At 62.1% G+C, this 14,295-nt stretch overlaps 1 protein-coding gene and 1 long non-coding RNA gene across 6 annotated transcripts; one reads left to right on the forward strand and one right to left on the reverse strand.

Annotated features, from left to right (window-relative positions):
• Positions 1 to 452: 452 nt before the first annotated feature.
• On the reverse strand, positions 453 to 3,256 carry Actg1 (actin gamma 1). Of its 5 annotated transcripts, XM_077800380.1 has the most exons (6): positions 3,181 to 3,256; positions 2,730 to 2,858; positions 2,414 to 2,653; positions 1,713 to 2,151; positions 1,448 to 1,629; positions 453 to 1,302 (listed from the first exon to the last, which is right to left on the reverse strand). In XM_077800380.1, exons 2-6 carry the CDS (start codon positions 2,850 to 2,852, stop codon positions 1,159 to 1,161), a joined length of 1,128 nt encoding a protein of 375 aa, XP_077656506.1. In that variant the 5' UTR covers positions 2,853 to 2,858; positions 3,181 to 3,256; the 3' UTR covers positions 453 to 1,158. The 5 variants fall into 5 exon arrangements, with proteins under 5 accessions (XP_077656506.1, XP_077656507.1, XP_077656508.1 ...); XM_077800381.1 differs by lacking the exons at positions 2,730 to 2,858; positions 3,181 to 3,256 and adding an exon at positions 2,283 to 2,324 and having other exon boundaries at positions 2,414 to 2,461; XM_077800382.1 differs by lacking the exons at positions 2,730 to 2,858; positions 3,181 to 3,256 and adding an exon at positions 2,276 to 2,324 and having other exon boundaries at positions 2,414 to 2,454.
• Positions 3,257 to 3,477: 221 nt separating this feature from the next.
• LOC113198134 (uncharacterized) lies at positions 3,478 to 6,105 on the forward strand. The gene is made up of 3 exons (XR_003302807.2): positions 3,478 to 3,587; positions 4,005 to 4,068; positions 5,292 to 6,105. It is a non-coding gene; the product is annotated as an uncharacterized LOC113198134 (long non-coding RNA).
• Positions 6,106 to 14,295: the final 8,190 nt, after the last annotated feature.

Genomic DNA, 14,295 nt, shown 5'->3' on the forward strand with positions numbered 1-14,295 from the left:
GGGGGGTCGATAAGTACATGGCTACCCTAAACCCCAACCCCAGGTTGGCAGCTCTGCCCTAGAAGCACACTTTGCTGCTCTTACCTGGGCTTCAACTGGGATCAGACTCCTTCAAGGCCCAATTTGCAGGCCATTCAAGAGCCATCCCTCTTGGACAACCAGCACATCCAGCAGTGACCCCATGATGGCTGCTTGGCCAGCCAGAAGCAACCTCCACCCTGTTTCAGCCCCACCACCTGGGGACCGAGGACCCCCGAGCCCTCAGAAGGCACCACTCCTTGCTGCTCAGGTACCTCTTGGTGGCAAGCAGTCTCTATGGTCTCAAGAGGGGAGTTCCACTCCAGAGCAGAGGCTCCATCTCTGGCTTGAGAGAGGTTGAGTGCTGGGCCCAGCCCACCCTACCCTCCCAGGCCGCTGTCCACCTGCCCCACACATGCGCACAGGAGCAGACCCTCAGTGTACTGTAGCACTTTATTTTTCCTTACTCAATTAAGTGTTGCTGGGGCCTAATGTTCTCACATAACAGTAGAAAACCAAAAGTTTTGTCATCTGGTAAAGAATTGAGTACAAAAAACCTTACATAAATTAAAATGAATAAATTTACAGATGTAAATGCAAACCGTTTCCAACTCAAGGCAAGTAATAACCAATGGTGGTCAGGCGGGAGAACATTGGTAAGAACGGAAACTGGGTCCTAAGGCTCGGACTTTCCCACCCTGTTAGACCGGCAAGAAGTGACAGCTGGCCCAGGAACTCTTGCCAGCCCGAGCAATCCTGGAAGTCTGTCAGCCGACACATGAATACCCTGCACAGATCACTGCTGTGGTCTCAGATTCCCTAAGCCACGGACTTCTCCTTTATGCACACTCTCACCTCAGGTACCAGGTGACCGAGCCACATGGACTAAAGGCTTAAATCAAAGATATGCACAGGGCATTAAACATATACCAAGGGAACAGTTAACTTGAATACAAGGTCAAAATCAGCAACGAGTTCTACGTTCCAGTGCTGACATCAGATACAAGCTTCAAGGACAATTTCTTTTCAAAGGCTTATTCCAGTTTCATGAGGCTAGCATGAGGTGTATACATTTGCCAGAGCAAATTTATACTTCAGATTCATCTCATGCAGCAGGTGCCTGGCACCTGCTCAGTCCATCTAGAAGCATTTGCGGTGGACAATGGAGGGGCCCGACTCGTCGTACTCCTGCTTGCTGATCCACATCTGCTGGAAGGTGGACAGTGAGGCCAGGATGGAGCCACCGATCCACACAGAGTACTTGCGCTCAGGGGGCGCGATGATCTGTGGAGGGAAAGGACAACAGTGAGCACCCCGATGTCACACTGCTCCCTACATCCTGGAGCCACACCAGAGCAGCTACCCTTTCCACAAGAGCCCAGCCCTAACCCCGTCAGGCCAGGCCTGCGCAGGCTAGGTGAACGCCCACCTTGATCTTCATGGTGCTGGGGGCCAGGGCTGTGATCTCCTTCTGCATCCTGTCAGCGATGCCTGGGTACATGGTGGTGCCGCCAGACAGCACGGTGTTGGCATAGAGGTCTTTGCGGATGTCGACATCACACTTCATGATGGAGTTGAAGGTGGTCTCGTGGATGCCGGAAGATTCCATACCTAGGGAACAAAGCTCTCCCTTAGCAGCCTGAAGACTTCCGGGTGGCAAGGCCCTGAACTCTGTGCCCCCTCCAGACACCTACCCAGGAAAGAGGGCTGGAAGAGTGCCTCTGGACACCGGAACCGCTCGTTGCCGATGGTGATCACCTGCCCATCGGGCAGCTCGTAGCTCTTCTCCAGGGAGGAGGAGGATGCAGCAGTGGCCATCTCCTGCTCGAAGTCCAGGGCAACGTAGCACAGCTTCTCCTTGATGTCGCGCACGATCTCCCGCTCGGCCGTGGTGGTGAAGCTGTAGCCGCGCTCTGTCAGGATCTTCATGAGGTAGTCTGTCAGGTCCCGGCCAGCCAGGTCCAGACGCAGGATGGCGTGGGGAAGGGCATAGCCCTCGTAGATGGGCACCGTGTGGGTGACCCCGTCACCAGAGTCCATGACAATGCCAGTGGTGCGCCCAGAGGCGTACAGGGACAGCACAGCCTGGATGGCCACATACATGGCCGGTGTGTTGAAGGTCTCGAACATGATCTGGGGGGACAAGGAGCAGCTCAGTCAGAGGCAGGAACCCAAGGCCACCCCTGCCCACACACTACATGCCGCATGCCACAAATGTGATGTGTGGAAAAAGAACAGAACGCAGGCAGAAACACACAAGAAACCTGGAGGCCTCAGGGAGGAAATGCCAGGAGAGGAACAGAAGCCTGGAACAGCAAAGAGACACTTGACCGTCAGGAAATGAGGCTCAACAGAAAATGACTGTGAACAGGGCGCCGGCCGGGCTCTGCCCTACCTGAGTCATCTTCTCTCTGTTGGCCTTGGGGTTCAGGGGGGCCTCCGTCAGCAGCACCGGGTGCTCCTCGGGGGCCACGCGCAGCTCATTGTAGAAGGTATGGTGCCAGATCTTCTCCATGTCGTCCCAGTTGGTGACGATGCCGTGCTCGATGGGGTACTTCAGGGTCAGGATGCCACGCTTGCTCTGGGCCTCGTCACCCACGTACGAGTCCTTCTGGCCCATGCCCACCATCACGCCCTGCAAGGGAAGGCGTCAGGCTTCTGTCCTGCCGCGCACGGGGTGCACAAGGGAGGACCCGGGGGCCTCGACTCACCTGGTGGCGGGGGCGCCCCACGATGGAGGGGAACACGGCCCGGGGGGCGTCGTCGCCGGCAAAGCCAGCTTTGCACATGCCGGAGCCATTGTCAATGACGAGCGCGGCGATTTCCTCTTCCATGGCGATCTGCTCAGAGATGTGACTCATTCAGGGGACCCTCGCGCTCAGGAACGGCCCCTCCCCAAAGGAGGACAGTCGGCCTTCCGCCCCAGACTCGCAGGGCGGGAGCCGGGGAGCAGCAACCGTCCACAACCGGCGGCGGCGGCGCGGAGGGTCCGCACTGCGCCGCCCCGCCCCGCCCCGCCCCGCCCGCGGGCGCCGGCCTGGCCCGCGCCTTTGTTCCCGCGGGCGGAGCCGCCGGGGCTCCCGGGCGGCGAGCAGGCTCCCGGAGGAGCGGGAGCGGGGTCGGGGCGCGGGGACGCGGGGCGCGGGGACGCGGGCCGCTTACCGGCGGAGGACGGACGGCGGAGCAGCGAGAGAACGCGGAGCGCGGGCCGGCGGCAGCGAGTGAGACCCAGCACGGCCTCCCCCGCCGGTACTTAAGCGAGCGCGGGGCGCGCGCGGCCCCAGAACATGTCCATATATGGCGATCTTTCCGAAAGCCGGGCGCCCATTGGCCCGCCCGCCTGGGACACGTGGGGCCCCGGCCCGGCCCGCGCCGCCGCCGCCAACCGCCCCGCCCGCGCCGCCCCCGCGCGCCCGCGACCCTGCGCGGGCCGGGCCGGCCTCCGGGGGTCGCGGGGAGGGCGCGGCGCGGAGGACCGGCAGGCCCCGCCCCGGGACTGCCGCACCGCGGGGAGGGCCGGCTGCGCACCGAAACTGCCGGGTCCCGGGCGGGCCGCGCCCCGAGCTGGGGTGAGTCCCTGCGGCTCCGGGCCCGCGGGGGCCCTTGAGCCCCTGACGCCCCCACGAGCTTCCCCAGCTGGGTCCGCGGAGGGCCTGGGTCGCGAAGGCCGGCGCCCTTGGGGGGTAGTGGGTGGGCGTCCCCAGGCCCGCGGAGCCGGCGCCCGTCGTGGTCGCTGGGAGGGGCCGCCCGTCCCGGCGCAGCACGACCGCGGCGGCCCTCCGCTGGAGGAGGGGGCGCCCAGGCCGCAGGTCCCGCGGGCCCGAGACGCGGACGCCGCCCAGGATTGGGGTCTCGCCACCCCTCTTCCTCGTAGGAGGTGGTGTGGCGGGCGCTTTGTTTCGTTTTGGTCACCTGTGGACATTCCAGGGAAATGAGGCGAGGAAGGAACCCTGACTTTCTAACTGTCGGCCTCCCTCCGTTCCTAGGCCAGACCTGAGGTCGGAACCGGAGTGGGCTTGGGCACAGAGCGTATCGACCCTAGGAACCCAGGTCGGGGAACCTGTCACCTTTGGCAGCGCCCTGGCCGCACCTGCCGGCGTGTGCCCTTGGTTATCCCGGGAGGGGGAGCGGGCCCTGTGGTTTCTGCGGGCTTACTCGTAAGCTTCTGGAAAGGTTTCGGGTAGAATTAACCAGCCTGGCGGCAGGGGAGAGCGCTGGGGGAGGAGCCGGCAGTGGCGCGGGGGACTAGCTCAAGGTCACGGGGCGCTCGGCCCGACCGGACAGGTAGGGGGCGGGGTCGGGCTCCCCGGGAAGGTTCCACACTCGCTGTCTCTGGGCCACTTCGGCCCTGCAAGGTCGACTCGTGCCCCCCCACCCCCCGCGTACCCGGGACTCGGGTCCCAGCAGCAGCGCGGCTCACCGCTGGCCGGAAGACCCTCGCGGACGGCCACCATGCCTAGCAGGGAGCTGCTGAGTGTGCGAACCCTCAGATTTTCCAGGGGCACCCGCAAGACTACAAAGTGTGCCCCACCCACGGGAGGACGCGGGGTGGACTTCCAGAAAACCCACTCTGACTGGGGTCGCCGGGCAGAGCCGCGCGCCCGCTGACCCGCGCTGAGGCCTTTCACTGACAGGGACCTAATATGCAGTGTCACACCAGAGCCATGGGGAGGTGGGAGGTAGCCCCAAGTTCGGCCGGGGAGCACCTGCGTGGCCTGGGACCCCCGCCTCCTGCCGGACACCTTTGCGCATGTGCTGGCGCGGCTCCAGGCGACCTCTGCCCCGCCACGCCCGCCCTCTGCCCACCTGCGGGCGGCGAGGGGTCGGGCACTGGCCGTTCCCTTCGGGGCCGCCTGCCCCTCCCTTCCTCTCTCCCGGGCGCGCCCCGCTGCGGAGCCCAGGTGTGGCCCAGGTGTGCGGGCGGGCGAGGGGGGGGGGAGGTGGAGGCTCGCCGCGCGGCCATATTTGGCAAAGTCGGCCCGTGCCCCGCCCGTCGCCTGGAGGTCCGCGGCCACCCTGAGTCACCGGGCGGACGTAACGGACGGGGCACCCGACTGCTCCTCGCCTTATTTAGTCAAGCAGGCCGCCCATTGGCCCGCGGGACAAAGGGCGTCGGCGGGGAAGCCCGAGAGTGGGCAGACAGCCCCCAGCCCACCCAGCCCTGCGCGTGCCCGCGACCCTCACAGCGGAGCGGGAGCGGGAGGGTCTGCAAGCTGAGGGCCCGCACCTAGCCAGGGAGGTGCCGTGTGTGCACTGATTTTTTTGTTTTGTAGCTGGGCAGAGACCTCGCCCAAGTTCACGCCGGCCCGTTCTGGACTGTGCTCTGGAAGAGGTGGTGCCGGAATCCCCTACCCCTACTGGAGCTGGACCGTCTGGGGACGGGACCTTGTAGATGTGGCAGCCCCTGGCTTCAGTGAGCTGGGAGGCCCCGGGCAGCAATTCCACTTCTGCCAGAAGTGGGTGTGTCTTCCCATTGTGGGGAGGAAGATGGGCTCAGAGAAATGTTGTGATTTATTTTTGTAGTTCAGTGCTGATTTTAGTGGCTTTCTATTGTGACCTTGCAGTAACTCATTTCATATTTCACCCATGTGGTGGATGAGAAAGCAGTGGCCTGGGAGGTGGCCTCTCCTTACCCCAGGGAGTGTGGCAAAGGTGGGACAGCCCAGGCAGGGCCTGCTGCGTCTGGGTCCTTCCTTTGTGTTCCTCTGCACCGGCTCAGCTCCTCATCTCCCCGCCTCAGCCTTCAGGGATTCTCCCTGGACTCCAGGCCACCTCCGCCCTACCCGTGCCCAGCACTCACCCCGTGCTGGCACCTCTAACCACCTCCCAATTGGCTGGTTTCTTGTTGGGCAGACAGCAGGGAACTTGGTAATGAGATGCCACCCCCAGCCTTTGCCTCTTGGTGAGTGCCTTTCCTTCTTCCACCCCGTGCAGCGGCTCAATAGGGAAGACACTGGAGGAGCTGGGAGACCAAGTGAAGCCTGGCGTTTAAGAGTAAGTCCTTGTTAACTCCCAGCTGGGGCAGTCACTCTGCCTTTGCAACTCTCCTGTAAATCTTCAGTTTTTTCCTCAATAAAATAAGTTTTTAAAAACCCAGGAAGTTGGCCTTTATCTGCTCTTGACTGACTTCCAGTTCTTGCAGGCCTTTGCAGCAGACCAAAAGTAACACCATGCTCCTGTTTCCTAAAGCCTTTCCAGGGTCCTCTCACAGCGCTAATAGGGACCAGGGCAGTTGGGCTCTGCCTGTTTGGAACAGTGACCCCAAGGGCTGCCCTGGTGGACAAGGCCATGGTCACTCACTTCTGCCCCCTGGGTCCAGCAGGGGCTCCATTCTCCTGCCAGGACTGCCCAGACTGAAGCCCAGAGGGTCCTGCCGCTAGAGGTCTCTGCATTCTGGAGGCTGAGAGTTGAGTGGATGTTGTGAGTCTGTCTGTCCAGGGCCAGGAGGCATGGGCTGGGCCTCTGTTCCAGCCACCTGTGGAGGCTCTGAGACTGTGCTTAACAGGCTCTTGGCTCAAAGAAGTGAGCCAGACAGGGCACGTCACCTCGTTGGAGGTCAGAGGTTATGGAGGGCTCTGTGGGCACCCCACATGAAGTCTGAGTCCAGGCCTTGGAGGACAGAGTGCCCATTGGAGTTTATCCAGGGGTCCCAACTCCACACTGATGCCACAGGATCCAAGAAGGCCCTAGAAGAACCCTGGGCTGGGAGTCAGGACACCTCAGCTCCATGAGCGCGTGTGGCCCATCAGGGGCTTGAGGCAGGGGGTCTTCCTGCATGGTGAGAGGTCTGCACAAAGGCCATGAGGTGACCCCGAGAACCCTCCCCAAGCCTCCAGCCTTGCTGTCCCCAGGCTCTGTGTTCTCAGTGATGAGTTGGCACTTAGCACCTCCACATCAGACCTGAGCCTGGAACAGAGCCAGCTCCTCAGGCTGCTTTCAGGGTCACACCTCCAGGGTCAGCTGCTGCCCCCAAAGAGGATGGTTCACTCCTGGGGCTTCTCTGTTGGCCTCACAGAGCGCCTCAGTTGCCCTAAAATTGTTCACTCCTCACTTAGTTGCTGCGTGCACTTGGTAAGTAGGTACTACCCAGAATGATTGGGAGGAAGTCACCTTGTCCCCTTCCCAGCCCTCGCCCCAGAGGCAAGCACTATCCATACGTGGCATCTCCACCTCTGCTGGGACCGTAACTGCGGGCCACAACAGGAGGCCCAGCCTCCAACGGCTGAACCCCACATTCTCCGCTTTCAGCACATGATTCACGACAGAAGCCAGCACGCGTGTGCGCACACACTCACACACACACACATGCACGCACGCACGCACACTCACCCTCTTGCCCGCTTCTCGACTTGCCTTTTCTGTCTACCTGTTCCTCCCACAGCAGGCTGGGCCCTGCCACCTACCCCTGTTTCTCCACAATCAATCTCCCTGTGGGGACTCAGAACCCAGCTCCTCCCTGGCCGGTCACTGCCTCCACACACCACTGTACCTGCTCACTGCCCTCTGGCCCCTAAGCCCTTCCCATTGGCTCCCTCCTCCCTACAGGCCCTGTACCATCCCGTGGTGCTTCTGTGTCCCCACTCCTTCCCGCAGTACTTCTTGGGGGCACAGCAGCCCTGTCCTTGGTGAAACTGGGGTCTGTACCCCAAACAGTGCCAATATGTGGGTGAGAAGCCCAGGTGGAGGCTGATGAAGAGGAAGTCAGGCAGAGGGGCTGGGGAGACAAGGGAGTGGGGGGCGGGTTCAGCAGAACCCCTTCCTGACCCCTGGCTGCACAGGGAGGGTGTGGTTCTTGGGCTGGAAGAGGAGTCCCAGGCTTGACTCTTCCCAGGGACCCTCTTCCTGGCCCGCAGGGGTGGTTCTGCTCAGCCAGTCACACAGGCAGGCTGGATTGCAGGGGACATGGGTGGAGGGATACAGGAGGCTCACGGCTGACCTTTCTGACATCCTACTCTGGCATGGGCTACATGGAGCTCTCCCAAGGAGACAGCAAAGCTAGACTAGGCACCCCACACCTGCTAGGATGCCTAGCACCAGGCTGAGCAAGGCAAGGGAGGGTGCTGCTCTGAATGCCCTGTAGCCACTGGCCACCAGCCCAAGGGTTGCCGCTGATGGGCACAGTGTTGGGAGGTGGGGGCCAGGCTGAGGTCACTCGGAGCGCACTGGCCTGGGCTGCCCCTTCCCCTGTCCCAGCCCAGATCTCACCTGCTTGGAAACCTCAAGGGATGTGGCCAGGCGGGCCCTGCAGGCAGCGGTGGACAGTATTGCTCTCAGCCCCAGAGGGTCTGGCCTGCATGATGCAGATAGAGGCCTGGGTGAGCCCTCCGTCTGCCTGTAGCCGAGGCTGCACTCGGTAACTTATACCGGGACTATGCAGGGTTTGTGGAGCAACACCAGCGGCATGTCCTTGTGGGCTGCCCCACTAGCGGGATCCTGGTCCTCCATGCTCAAGCTCTCAGCTGCTCCCTTTGAGGTCACCTGGGGAAACAGCTGTTCCTGGAGGACATGGTGGATACCACCAGCAAAATCCATGGGCGGCGGGGGTTGTGTGGTGCGCCTGCCAGAAAAGACGCAAACTGGGGCCCTGAGGCCTGGCGGCCCCTGAGGGCCACCACTGCTGCAGCCCGCTGCCCCGGCCCTCGTCCCCTCTCCCGCACCCTTGGCTGTCGGCCAGACGAGGTGCAGGCGAGCTCGGCCGGGGCTGGGGACCTCTGCTTCCTGGGATCAGGCACCTGGGGCCTGTCGGCGGCCAGGGGGCACAGGGCTCGCGGGCACTCTGCCCACAGCTCTCCTGTCGGGCACAGACTGGGAGTTGAGATGCTTCCCAGAGCACGAGATTGCAGCCAGGGGCCAGCAGATGGCGCCCCCGCCATGGGCCCTGAGGAGGACCCAGCTGGGGCTGGCGGGTGTCATTCCCAGGTGGGCCGCCAGGCGGGTCCCGCCATCGCCTTGGGGCAGCCAGGCATGGAGCAGGGACCCCGCGGCCACTGGCAGGGCTCGGGCGGGGCTGCGATCCTGGCTGGCCGCTGAGTCAGTCGCCACCCGCCGCCCGGGTGACCGAGGCAAGGTGGCAGGGGGAGCGGCAGGCAGCGGCCGTGACCTCAGCCAGTGCTGACTCGAGAAGGAGGGGCCGGGGTCAGCCCGCATCCACTTGGACTCAGTGCCAGGCAGGGCCAGCCCACCCGAGGTCCCGAGGGCCCACTGAGGAGCTCCAGGGCGTGGCGGCCGGCCCGGGCCTGGTGTGTGTGTGGCTGGCACAGGGAGCTCGGCCTTAGGGGCACCACGGGTCATTTAGGCCGCTCTGCCCTCCAGCAGAGGGCCCCTGATGACCACCATTTCCGGTGGCACAGCAGGGAAAGGTGGACTGGAGGGGCGGGGCTCAGGGCGCTCAGCTCCCACCCAGACCCAGCTGCTGGGTTTTCTTCTCCCCCCTTGTCTTTTTTGGGGGAAGGCTTTCCCCTTGACCTCTAGCCTTCTGGTGGAATTTTTCATTTCATTTATTATAGTTTTAACCTTATTGTTTGGAAATAATTCCAGACTTATCTGGTTTTAAACATTTTGCAACACTTAATCATTCTCTTTGTCTCTGTTTCTGAGCCATAAGGGAGTAGGCTGCAGGCAGGAAGCCCTTAGCAGTTCAGTTCTCCCTAACAAGGCATTGTGCCATCTAAATAATGGCACAGGCATCAAAGGCAGGTGGACCTCAGTCTAGCAGGGCTCCCTCTGCAGCCTGTGCTTCAGTGACAGCCTTATCCCTGCAATGTAGCCTTTTCTCCGGAATCATGTATTGCATTTTATTGTCATAAACTCTCATGTTTTTAATTCCCCAGGCCTCAGTGTTCTCTGGACTGTTTATGACATTAACTGTAGGTGATGAGACTTTCTTGGAAAGCAGACCATCGCACACATGTGGGGCTGAGAAATGAGGCACACGCCATGGGCACCATGACAGATCATGACAGTGACCAGGCTCAGGACCTTTGTCACCCTTTTCCAGTGAATGGTTCATGTCTGTCTTGTCCCAGAAGTCAGAGGCAGGGCTGATTCCCTCGTGAATCCTCAGCTGGTTTCTGGCACACAGCAGGTGCTTGCTAAGTGCCAGTCGGTCTGAGATGGGAGTCTGGCTCTGGTGGGTGAGCTGAGCCTCTGCAGATGGAGGAGGCACTCTGTGTCTGGCCATATCTGTGTCTGTGTGAGCGTGCCTGTGTGTGTGCTCATGTGTGCAGATGCACAGATGCACAGGGGCTGCACTGCCCGGGCACAGCTTCGAGCTCATGGCTGTGCACAGTGGGTGTAGACACACCTGTGCTGTGCACTTCTGTGTCTGTGACACCCGATGGGGAGGAACAACCATGTTCCTCTGGCTGGGGATCTGGTCCTCACTCATGCCTCATGCAGCCAGGGGCTTATGCTTACTACCCCTGTGAATGCCCCCTCCCGCCCCATAACGTATGCAACAGGTCCTAGGGTTGCACTGAAGGATCACCCTGTGACATGGGTGGCTGGGCTTGCTGAGACACCCGCAGTCCTTCCCTTGTGCTCCCTCTGGAGACCCTTAGCCTTGCTGGGCCTCAGGTTTTCTAGCAGAACCCAGAGGCCTCTGGTCTCCCCTCCCCGTTTCCTGACCTCTGCAGGTGCTCTTCCCCATGGCAACCTGGTGGTTTACAGGAGACTGCAAAGCTCTTGCTGGGGGGGGGGGCAGTAACAGATCCTTGAGTAGCTTCTGTGAGCAATGCTGGGATGGAGACCAGGGCCTTGGGCTCGACCACTGAACTACACCCTGCAAAGCAGCTCTTTCCTTGAGCCGCCCTGCCAGGGGGTGTGGGGTGGAGGGGAGGATGTGCACACTGCCCGGTGGGTGTGCAGCTTGGGAGTCTGGGGAGCCCCCTCCCCATACTCTTCATTCCAACACAGACCCCCCTGCCGAGCAAACCTGTCACTCTAAACCAGGCCTTCAGCCTCAGTAAACCTACCCAGGCCAGAGTCAGAGAAGCCCGGCCCGTGCTGGCCCTGTAAGTAGAACTGCGGTGCAGAGAGCTCAGCCATGAAAAAATCATGAGGCCACAAGCAGGCGGCTGCTTCAGGAGCAGCCCTGGAGCCAGCCCTGGGCGCCTGCCAAGCCAGACCCTGGCGGCAGGGAAGAGGTGACAGGACCCAGGGGTGAAGAAGTCAGAGCCTGGGGACAGAAGGCCAAGGGGATGCCAAAGGTCCAGCAGGGGCTGACCATGGGTCAGGGCAGAGAGGCCGACCAGAACAGCAGAGGTGGGGCCTGGGAAGTGGGTGGGGAGCTGGGCTCTCCCTGGTGTCTGCAGGGAGGGCCCTGGGGCTGTGAAAGGCCACCCTCAGCCAAAAGGCTCCAGGCCAGTGGAGGAGGGCACCGCCCCTTCCCAGCACACACAGGCCCTCGCCAGCTCACACCAACAGCATCAGCGTGGCCCGGGCACCCAGCCTGGTGCACGTGCTGGTCGCCATGGCTTCAGGCAGCCTGCTGGCAGGGGTCCAGGCTGGGCTCTGGTTGTGTAGGCTGGGTCCAAATGAGGTGGTGAGTGTCTGTCCTCTGCTGGTCCCAGGGAGGAGAGGAGAAGGAGACCCTAGAGTGACAGGGCAGCTCACCTCCCAGCCTCCTGGGAAAGAACGGGTTTCCTGAAAGCTCTAGGGTGGGCACCAGAGGCCTGGGGGCAGCAAAGCTCTCTGCTCCTAGCCCAGCTGGACCCTCACTGAGGGGCAGGGCTGAGGCTCAGGCCTGACCTTGTCTGCCAGGGGATCCAACATCTGAAGCGGTCCCTACCTTCCGGAGGGTCCATTGACCACACCCACCCACCACCAGCTGCTCACTGTAGTAGGGGGTGGGGGCGCCACCCACCCAAATGACCTCCTAGCACCCATCAGGGAGAGGTGCCCCTCCCTCAAGACAGACATTTAAGATGGGACATCAGGTGGCCTGACCTTCTGTGTCCAGGCTCAGTGCAGCCGCCACCTGTGGCCACACACTTGGGCCACTGTCTTCCTTCTGGGCTTAGAGGTAGGTGGTGCCGGGGAACAGGGCTCCCAAATGCCAGTACATTTGGACATCTCCAGAGCCCAGCCAGGACAGGCCTCAGGGCAGACATATGTGTGCGCTCCTGGTGGGGTGCTGTGAAGGGAAGCCGGAGGACCCAGGCCAGGCCTGCGGTGGGCTCCTGAGTGCAGGGTACATCTGGGCTGTGACTGGCACCCTATACAGGGGTGCCTTTGAGGGCTGGGGTTGTGGCTCAGCGGTAGAGCACTTGTCTTGCACGTGAGAGGCCCTGGTTCAATGCTCAGCACCACATAAGAAATAAAATAAAATAAAAGTATTGTGCCCATCTACAACTAAAAAATAATTTTTTAATAAAAAAAAAGAGGTGCCCTTGAGCAGTGCACAATCTGATCACCCTGAGCAGCACTGAGGGGGTTCTAAGGCTGGGGTCCACAGCAGCATCTCCAGAGGCTGAACCGGATTAGCAGGTGACAGCCAGGCCCAGCCCCCACCTCAGGGCATCTGCACACAGAGACTTGCATGTCCAACGCCGCATCTTTCTGCAGAGGCTCAGCCCACTGCACAAGAAACAGACCCCCATGTTGAACAGTCTCAGGCACACTACTGCCTGTGAGCACCTACTGTGTGCCTGAAAACTTGCTGGGACCCAGAAGGAAGCTCTCCCCTATCCAGGAGCTGACCAGAGCCTCGGGGCTGTGTGAAGGCTGGTGTGGAGGACCTGGCGAACTGCCTCCCTCTATGGAAGTGCCCCGCCCCTGGGACCCAGCGGTCCCCTTGGCTAGCACACCTGGATCTGTGCCAATAGCCCCACCCCTTCTGAAGCTGTGGGCCACATCACGGAGGAGCCACTGCCGCTTCTGGCCCTGCCATCCAGAGGCTGCCCAGAGCCGAGCTGCTTAGTGCCTGGCCACCGGGCTTCCTCCCCATGCTGGAGGGCCTGCCAGCACCTGTCAGTGCCGATGAGGCCTTCCTGTCCATCAGAAGGACGGGGCCCCCCAGTTCCCTTTGCACCTGGCTGAGGCCAGGGACTGCGGAGGAGCAGCCAGTGTCCACGCCTGGAGGACACAGTGGACATGGCTTCCCCAAGCCCCACACACACAAACCAAGCTGTACCCTTGGGACCTGAGGGGAGGCTGGGGTGTGGGCATGGTGGGGGTGCCTGGCCACACAGCCAGGGCCTCGAGATACCTGTGGCCCACGGGGTGGCCAAGTTGGCCTGCAGGGAGGGTGCAGACAGAGGATTTGCACTTGACAGTCCCTCCATGAACCACCCCTGACGCCCTAACAGTGGACTGCTGTGCCTGGCTGCCCTGTGTGGAGCCACAATGGCCACTCAAGGGATGGAGGGCCAGGAGGACAGTGGAGGGACTGGGCACCGTGGCTGGAAGTCCTCACCACCCTGTTCCTGGTCCCCAGGGAGACCTGAGGGTCACACGCTGTCATAAGGAAGAGGACACCAGGTCTGGACCCGGCCCAGGGTGGGCAGCTCCGGTTCCTTCCTTGGCACCTGGCCCTTGAGGCAGGTGCAGGAGACAGGCCTGGCTGAGCAGGGCCAGCCCGTGGGTCCCCTGCTGGCCAGACACCAAGGGAACAGAGTCTCTAAAGACCCATCAGGCCAGTCACCCTGGTGATTCAAGTGGCAGTTACAGGGTCCCCAAGGCCACCCTGCAGGTCTGTGGGAGGCCACATGAGGAGGGAGGGGAGCAGCCTCATGGCTCCAAGACCTGCCCAGGGCACTTGGAAGCCACACAGGCCGGGCCGCTGACCACAGGACAGGGGAGCTCCTGCTCGAACACTCCTCCCTAAGGGTGACTGGCTCCCCTGGTGCAGGCTGCTCCGGAGGGCAGTGCGCCTGTGCTGGCCCTGCCACTGGCACTCACACCCTCCTGCCACCTCCAGGCCACCCACAGGGAGAGCCGGGCCCCAGGACTGCAGGCTGGGGTGCGAGCAGGGCAGCCCAGGACGCGCTGTAGGCCACTGGGTGGGGAGCCTGCCTGGGGGGGCTCTGGGCTCCTGGCAGCAAGAGTCAGAGGAGCAGTAACTGGATCCTGCCGCGGATCTGGTGGCCCTGCGGCGGGGGCTGCGATCGGGTTGCGCCTGTGCCGTGGGCTTCCACGGGTGCCCTTTCTGCTTTGGGAAGGAGCTGCGCGGCTGGGAGCACTCGCTGCGAGTCCGAGGGGCCTTGAGGTGGCAGCAGGAAGGTGAGAGGCCAAGAGGTACGGGCACAGGGCCCTGGACTTGGGCCCTAGCAGCCGTGG

Source organism: Urocitellus parryii, chromosome 7 (assembly GCF_045843805.1).
Source record: "Urocitellus parryii isolate mUroPar1 chromosome 7, mUroPar1.hap1, whole genome shotgun sequence".
Classification (NCBI taxonomy): Eukaryota; Metazoa; Chordata; class Mammalia; order Rodentia; family Sciuridae; genus Urocitellus; species Urocitellus parryii.